The 8,925-nt window shown below is 46.4% G+C and overlaps 1 protein-coding gene across 1 annotated transcript in view; it reads left to right on the top strand.

The window, feature by feature from the left end:
- FBL (fibrillarin) overlaps positions 1-7,132 on the top strand; it is a 23,288-nt gene extending 16,156 nt beyond the window's left edge. The window contains exons 7-8 of the mRNA XM_015425035.1: positions 679-824; positions 6,522-7,132. Of these exons, the coding sequence (XP_015280521.1) occupies positions 679-824; positions 6,522-6,546 (171 nt within the window). The 3' untranslated portion in view covers positions 6,547-7,132. The remainder of the gene's footprint in view (positions 1-678; positions 825-6,521) is intronic.
- The last annotated feature ends 1,793 nt before the right edge of the window (positions 7,133-8,925 follow it).

Below are 8,925 nucleotides of genomic sequence, written 5' to 3'. Positions count from 1 at the left end.
CATTCCTGGGATTTATGTCTGGGCTGGCTGAAAAAACCTCTGTCTACCACACTTTTATCCCACCGTTACTCTAAGGAGCATGAGGTGGTGTGTAGGGTTCTCCTTTCCCCGTTTTATTTTTACTAACAGCCTTGTGAAGTAGTGTTACTGGTCCAAGATTACCTAACAGGCTTCATAGCAGAGTGTGTGTGTAAGTGTTGCAGGAATCACAGCTAACCTATGGTGAGACAGGCAAGAGATGTTCAGAGGTGGCTTTGCCATTGCCTGCCTTTGCTTAGCAACTGTGGACTTCCTTGGTGGTCTCCCATCCAAATACGAACCATGGCTGACCCTGCTTAGCTGCTGAGATCTGACGAGATCTGGATAGCCCAGGCAAGCCCAATCTCGTCAGATCTTGGAAGCTAAGCAGGACTGACCCTGGTGAGTATTTTGATGGGAGACCTCCAAAGAATACCAGGGCCAAGAGGCAGGCTATCAATCCACTTCTCTGAATGTTCTCCATGCCCCAGTAGGGGTTGCCAGAGGTCACCATGATTTCCAGGCACGGGCATGCACGCGCACATACACACAAAATGCAAAAATACCCCCCCAAATGCAGACGTCCCCAATGGACACTTGATTAACTACTACACCATCCACTTTCTTTCCCAAACTTGATTGCTTTTTCCCCTCCCCCAGGCCAATTGCATTGATTCAACAGCAGCGCCTGAGGCAGTCTTTGCATCGGAGGTGAAGAAGATGCAGCAGGAAAACATGAAACCCCAGGAGCAGTTGACCCTGGAGCCCTATGAGCGAGACCATGCTGTGGTGGTGGGCATTTATAGGTATGTTCAAAGTCCGGGACAAGAGGCAGCAAGGGCAGGCTTGAGGCTGTGAGAACCAGGTGAGCTTCAGTTGTTGCCGTCCAACAAGGAAGATGAAATTTCCTATGGGTTTGTCAGCACTGTACTGGTCAGGCTTCATAAACCCTGGCAAAGAAAAACAGTTGCATAAACGGCAAATGAAGGGCAGTGGGTGTGCGTATTTGCATTTACACTTGACACTTAAATTTGTCCAAAATACTTTACATCCATTATCTCAGGAACTGATTCCACGGCCAAGAAGGTTCACTGTTATTTACCCAGATTCTAGAGGAAGGGGGTCTGAGGCTGGCCCAAATTTCGGCAAAGGCTGCAGGTTGGGTCTGGGCTATATTTCCATCTAAGAAGAAGAAAAGGAGATTGGATTTATACCCCATCCTTCACTTGGAGTCTCAGAGCAGTTTACAAACTCCTTTCCCTCCCCACAACAGACACCCTGTGAGGTTGGTGAGGCTGAGGAAGCTCTTTACAGAACTGTCCTTGAGAGAACTGCTCTGAGAGAACTTGTGACTGACCCAAGGCCACACCGGCAGCTGCAAGTGGAGGAGTGGGGAATCAAACCTGGTTCTCCCAGATTAGAGTCTGCGCACTTAACCACTACACCAAACTGGTTCTTAGCAGGCAGTTCTGTCAGCGGAGCAGAACTTTCCTGCCTCCCTCCTGATTTCGCTGCAGCCCATTGATCTCCCTTGGAATGCTGTTCGGGGGGGAACGGGGGAGACACGCAAGAATGGGGGGTCAGCAGCAGGAAGGGGAAATTGGTGGTTAGCAGAAAACTTAGTTGGGATCCAGACTAAGCACTAAGATGATCATTCGGAACTTCTGGCAGTTCTTGGCTACTATTTTGAGACAGTAGCATTGCATAACTTGTGAACTTCCAAGGATATCCAAGACTGAGGCCATCCTCCACGTCCAGTCACTGAAGGAGCCGCACGAATGAGGGCCTTCTGAACTGTGGTGCCAAAATTATACAGTGTAGCAAAAGAACCTAATCTTGACATTTCCTGAGAGCGTTTTGTCTTTGAGTGAGAAAAGTTCCTTAGGGAACTGGAACATTCAGGATTCTCCCAGAAATGGGGCTTGCTTTAAATTTTGACTTTTGATGTCAGTTGGTGTTGAAGAAGTGAGCAGTGACTCCCGAAAGCTCATACCCTGCCACAAATTTTTGTTATTTAAGGTGCCACTGGACTCTTGATCTTTTCTACTGTTGGTGTTGGGTTAATGTGATGCCTGCAGCTGCCTTTTACTGAGTCAGACCATCGCCCGGTGTTGCCTGCTTTGACTGGCAGCTGCTTTGCATGGTCTCTGGTGTAGATGTCTTTCTCACCACCAGCTGGCTGACCTTGTGAACTGGAGAGGCCGGGGACTGAACCTGGAACCTTCAGCTTGTCAAGCCAATGCTTTGACCCTGAGCTACAGCTCCTCCCTATTGCTGGCTGCCGTTAATACCCATTTTGCTGGACTGATTTTGTTTTGATCTATTTTGTATTGGCTGCCTCAAAGGTTGTATTAGCCAAAAAGCTGGAGTTACAGATATTTGGCATCCTTATGCTGTCATGGGGGGGATGGGACCTAGAGAGGTCTGCACATGTTATAGGCTGCTGGGTAGAAATCCTGCCTCGTTCTGCCCCTTCCGACTCTGATGCTGTTACTAGTTTTAAGTGCTTGTCCAGATCACTTTGAGGTGTATCCAGAGAGCCAGTTTGGTGTAGTGGTTAAATGTGCGGACTCTACTCTGGGAGAACTGTGTTTGATTCCCCATTCATCCACTTGCACCTGCTGGATGACCTTGGGCAAGCTGTAGTTCTGATAAGAGCTGTTCTTGAAAAAGAGCAGTTTCTGTCAGAGCTCTTTCAGCCCCACCTACCTCACAGGATGTCTATTGTGGGGAGGGGAAGGGAAAGGAGTTTGTAAGCCGCTCTGAGACTCCTTTGGGTAGTGAAGGGCGGGGTATAAATCCAATCTCTTCTTCTCCATGGATATGAACTGCTGCAAAATTCTCAGGTGGGGGTTGTGATCACATGCCTTGTGCCAGTTGTGGAAAAACTGCCAGCTGTGCCCACTGCTGGAACATAGGCAGAGCTCCTGACAGTTTGGTGTAGTAGAGAGCCAGTTTGAGGTAGTGGTTAAGTGCACGGACTCTAATCTGCTCCACATGCAGCTGCTGGTGTGCCCTTGGGTCAGTCACAGTTCTCTCAGAGCTGTTCCCTCAAGGATAGTTCTTGAAAGAGCTCTCTCAGCCCACCTGCCTCACAGGGTGTCTGTTGTGGGGAGGGGAAGGGAAAGGAGGTTATAAGCTGCTCTGAGACGCCTTCGGATAATGAAGGACGGGATATAAATCCAATCTCTTCTTCATTGCCCTGTATTAGTGCAATTTGCCCTCCATTGGGTTGCCTTTAAAAATTGTACAGAAAAGGCACAGAAGGTCACCCGCCCATTTTGGCAGCAAGTATGAGCCAACAGCCCTGGCCTGGATGGCCCAGGCTAACTCAATCTTGTCAGATCTCAGAAGCTAAGCAAGGTTGGCCCTGGCTAGTATTTGGATGGGAGACCTCCAAGGAATACCAGGGTCATGACGCAGAGGCAGGCAATGACAAACCACCTCTGAATGTCTCTTGCCTTGAAAACCCTATAGGGTCACCGTAATTCAGCTGGGACTTGACGGCACTTTCCCCCACTACCAACTTCTCAATTAGACATTGAGGATAGTGGGTGAGATCCAAACAGCTTTTCTACTGGTGAAAAAGGAAGGAGAGGGTCACCTTTGACCACCAAAAGTACTTGCTGGGAATCATGGGACCTGCACAGCCAAAAGCCATGAGGGATGGAGGCTGCCATAAGAAGGGGGATTGGACAAGACTGAGTGAAAAAGCTGGCTGGATCTGTGACATACCAGGAATCAGACCCGGACTGCGTGTTTTCCTTCCTGAAATCAGAATCTGGAGCCAAAGTTTGGACAGGGACTTGTGGCTGAAGCTTCTGCTTGTACTTTGTTTATGATGTAAAGAGTGAATGAGCCCTGGACAATTGTGAGGTCTAGTTCCTTTCAGTGTTCCAAATAGACTTTAGAACCTGAGTAATGCCAAACAAAACCAAGGGGTTAAAAGATGTTTGTGTTGTGGGAAGGAAGATAGGAAAAAAATGAAAAAAACTTTAAAAGCAGGAGCTATGTTACCTAAACGTTTCTTAGCACTGGCAGAAGAACTTAATCTGATAGACATTTGGAGAACAAGGAACCAAAAAAAAAGAAAAAAGACTACACTTATTTCTCTTATAGACACAAATCGTGGTCAAGAATAGATATGGCCTGGATAAATATCGACATGGCGAAAGATCTACTAGAGGTGGATATTTTACCCAACACCTTTGCAGACCACAATCCTATTTGGTTATCCCTAGAAGAAACATATAAAACTAAAAGATGGAGATTAAATATTGGATTATTAAGAGATAAAAATTTTGTTGAAAAAATCCAATCAGAAGTGAAGGAATTTTAAAAAACAAATAGAACAGAGGATATGTCACTAAATAACATTTGGGATACATTAAAAGCATATCTGAGAGGCTTATTCATTAGTCAAGATGGATGGAGGAGAAAACAAAAAAAGGGGGGGGGACACACCCAGGGGGTTAAACTTCCAAAATGTGCCCTTGCTTCTGAATATTGGGGGTGGGGGTGTTTTACTAAAAAAAAAAGGGGGGGGGGGCCCTGCCGGGGATTGAGCCCTGACCTGGATAGCCCAGGCTAGGTTGATCTTGTCAGATCTTGGAAGGTAAGTAGGGTCAACCCTGGCTAGTATTTGGATGGGGAGATCTCCAAGGAATACCAGGGTCGTGACATGGACCTATAGTTAAATATTCTTGGAGCACCGTGGAATGAATTTTTAGCGAATTGTATTTATTCTATTTTATGCTGTTTTGTATTGTTTTATTGTTTTAACTTCGGCATTTATGCCCCTTGTGAGCCGCCCTGAGCCTTCAGGGAGGGCGGGATATACATTTAAAAATAAATAAAAAATAAATAAATGGAGGCAGGCCATGGCAAACCACCTCTGAACGTCTCTTGCCGTGAAAACCATGCGGGGTTGCTATAAGTGAGCTGTGACTTGGTGGCACCACCATGAGCCAACAAGAACTGGTAGCATTAGCCTCTGACTTTTGTATTGGCTGCCAATATTTGTTTCCACGCCATTAAAAATCTTTCTGACTTTGAAAGCGGTGTGTGGCCTCCCCCCCCCCCCAAAAAAAGATGAGCTTTTCCCCTTCCAACGCTTGCCCAGGTTGTACGCTCAGCCAGTGAGACTCTGCTCAAATTTCCATCTTCCTGGGCGGCTGGGATCAGCTTCTGTTAGGAGCAAAGTCTTTAGTAGTGGCTTTGCGACTGTGCAATTGATGCATTCGAGAAACTCTGCGGCTGAAATGCAATGAGCACCTTCCTGGGAGTAAGAGCCATAGAATGCAGTGAGGCTGGCTTCTGAGTAGATCTGCTTAGGGTTGCCCCCAATGTTCCATGGCTTAGATTGAACATTCAGCTAGGCATTTGAGGTTGAGGTAACCATTGTACTAATTCCTCCTTCTCAAATAGCCTGTTTTCCATTGCCTTTCAGAGTGCTTTTAGTCCTCAAGAACTTGAATTCTCCTCTCCCCTCAACCACTTGTCATTTGTATATCTAAGAGCCCCTGTGTGTGCTGCTGTGCGCACGCACACACCCCAAGCAAAACAAAACTTCATCGTAAGCACTGTAGATTTTATTTGAGATAATCATCAAGTCTGCAGAAAAATACATTGGGTTGCTAATCACTTCACCCCTACATGCTGTAGCTACCTTGCCATGTGTCTTTGATCCACACGGATCTTGTGATCGCTGGCGAGGATTCTTCTGTGGTCAAATAGTCCTCTTCTTGCCTCTGTTGCCAGTGGAAAATTGGGTATTACCTGTTTTTTTATAAAAGTGGGGCTTAACACTCCTCCCAAAACCATAACATCAAAATTCCAGAATGGAACCCCCAGAGATCGTTGCTGCCGCCCAAGACCTCCATTTTCGAGGCAACCCTTTGTGAAGATCTTGAGGCCCTCCTCCTCTGATTGTGCTGTAGGTCTTAGTGCCCTTTGCCAAGCATTGAGGGCCAGCTAACATGCCTGAGATTTAACAGAGGGCGCTGAAGCCTGTAGACAGTGCTCCCAAAACACAAAGGGAGGAGGGCCTGGCTGTGGTGAGAGATAGTTTTGGCAACCCAGAATACTCTGGGAGCACCAACTGCAAGTTGAGGATGGTAGAGAAGGGGAAGGCAATAAAGCTAGTAGAGAAAAGAGAAGGCAGGCCTCTAGAAAGATCGGACGGGTAGGCAAAGAGGGAGGAGGAATAAATATGAGAGGTGACTTCCTCTTTTCCTGACTTCCTCAATATTCCAAGACTCTAGGACATGCTGTATTCCTCATCAGACCAGTTCTGTTCTTTTTGCTCCCTCTTGGTTACCTTATAGATTAATATATTCCCCCCCCCAAAAAAAAATTCACCTGAGAATGTAGACACCTCTTGTCTTGTCTGCCGGTGGTCTGTTGTTTTTTATCACCCATGTAACAGCCAGGTTTTTTTACTACTGAATATCATGATACATTAGAAACTAACAGTCTCTCCTCTTTTTTTTCTCCCTTTTCAGACCTCCTCCCAAACAGAAGAAATAGAGACCGCAGAAGCTGTCAGTGGGCATTGTGTCAGTGCTGTAGGCCAGAGCTGTTTCGCTTGCTGCTTTTGGGGACAGGACTTCCCCCCCCCACAGATCGGGCCTTGCTTCCAGAGGGCCACGTGTTCACTTCAGGAATGCTCTTCTGCATTTGTTCTCTGGAGTTTTCATATGTATACTTTTATTAAAATAAGAAACCTAGAGGCAGTTATAGGATCTGTCTGTGGGCTAGGGAGAAGACACGTATCTCTGCCAGGACAGTGAGCAAGAGGAGAAATTGGCCACGGCCTGGTACTCCCTGTATAGTTGACCAGAACTTTGACTTCACGTGGTGTGGGGCTGAGGGCTCAGTTCTATGTACATTGACTAGAAAATAAAGCCTTATTCATATAGCCGTGGGGCTTAGGGAGTGACCCGCTTGTGGATTACACCAACTGCAAATCAGTGGTATAGAAAAGGACCTGATTCTACTCTCAATGAGAGCTGTGCCAATGCTAAATCTTCCATCTGTATCCCATTATTCTTTCATACCCATGGAAGCCAAACTCTCATGTACTTATTTCATTAAATTTGCTGCACCGTGTGCCTTTGAATCATGCACAGGGTTTTCTTTTTAAGAAAGCAACAGAATGATGTGTCCAGGAGAAAATTGCATATATAAAAAAAGTGGTAGAACATTAAAAGGTCTTGTATTTTTAGGTATAAAGATAGGGCTCAACTCAAGAACATCCCTTTCTTCAGGAGGGGGCATGAGTTTTGATTTTTGCTGAATTGGTCCATGCTCCCCAAGAGCTATCATGAACAATGTCACTGCAAGCAGGTACCTGTTATGTTCTCTTGATCTGCCTCTCCCAGAGGGGAAGGAGTAGACGGGGCCTAATTCATTCTCCTGCAACCTGAAGAAGAAGGTTTTTATACCCCACTTTTCTCTACCTTCAGGAGTCTCAAAATGGCTTGCAATCTCATTCCCTTCCCCTCCCCTCAGCAGGTACCTTGTGGGGTAGGTGAGGCTGAGAAAGTTCTGCGATAACTGTGACTGGCCCAAGGTCACCCAGCAAGCTTCATGTGGAGGAGTGGGGAATCAAACCCTGTTCTCCAAATCAGAGTCCGCCATTCTTAACCACTACATCAGGCTGGCTCTTTGCTGGTGGCTTGCACTAGGAAGGACTTGGGGTGAATCCAGATGGTCTTTATTTACTAGGTAGTATTACCACTAGAGTATAGGATGAGGTTTCAGAACGCCAGGCCTCCTTCTCTACACCTGTAGTCTCCCAGGTTGCAGTCTTAAACCATGGTGGTGGACAGTGTTATCAGATTACATCTGATTTAGGGTGACCCCGTAGGGTTTTCAAGGCAAGAGATGTTCAGAGGTGGTTTTTTGTTGTCCGCCTCTATCATGACTTGGTGGCCTCCCATCTAAATACAAACCAGGGCTGACTCTGCTTAGCTTCTGAGATTGGGTTAGCCTGGACTCTTACACCAATTCCATTGGTGTATTGGGTCATATTTTTTTTAAGCAGTAGAGACTTACTTCAAGCTTACAGTTTGTGGATGAGTTGTCAACAGATCCAGAATGGCCGTAAGACAAGCGTTCTGTAGCTGTTCGTTGGCTCTTAGGGTAGCATGAAATAGGTAATGCTCATTTTAAGATAGGCAAAGGATTGGAGGGGTTTCTTCCCCTGCTGAGCTGTGGATCTCACTGGGGCACCTTAGACTTGTCTCTCTTTGCCTAACCTGCCTCTTAGGTCTGTTGTTAGGCTAAAGCAGGCACTTGGCAGCCACAACTGTGCTGCTCTGAGCTCTTTGAAGGGTCAAAAATATATAGGCAGGAACTTCTGATTAGTCATTCAGTCTCCATACTCCACCTCTACTTGTGTTTAAATGCTTCCTCAACCATAATCATTTCCTTCTGTGCTAGTTTTTGCTCTATAAAGGAAAGGTAGGTTGGGGTGTTCCCTGGTTGTTGTTTTTAAAAAACACCCTGCATTTTCCTTCTAATCTACAGTGGTACAGCCCACAGTCCCCCTCCTTGATGCAATGATACAGCTTGTATCTCTCCCTCTCCCAAAAAGTGTTGCGGCCCAGAATCCCTTCCCATTTATAGTGGACTAGACCTGATTCACTCCACCCCCCCAAAAAGTCTGCAGTGGTACACCTGAGAATTCTTCTATTAAATCTAGTGTTACAGGCCAGAATTCTCCCAAATGTGTTCCAGCTCACAATCCTTTAAAATGGTGCAGGCCCGAATACTCTTTTCCCCCCCGGTAAAGTGGAACAGTTTAAAATCCCCCCTCTAACCTATAGTGGCATAGACCGGCCTCTCTCTTTCCCCCTACCCATTTTAGCGAACGCTTCGTGCCTGACATTCTGAAAATTGGGG

Source organism: Gekko japonicus, unplaced genomic scaffold, assembly GCF_001447785.1.
Source record: "Gekko japonicus isolate JY-2015 unplaced genomic scaffold, Gekko_japonicus_V1.1 scaffold2515, whole genome shotgun sequence".
NCBI classification, from domain to species: Eukaryota; Metazoa; Chordata; class Lepidosauria; order Squamata; family Gekkonidae; genus Gekko; species Gekko japonicus.
This window is presented reverse-complemented; position numbering and strand designations above follow the sequence as displayed.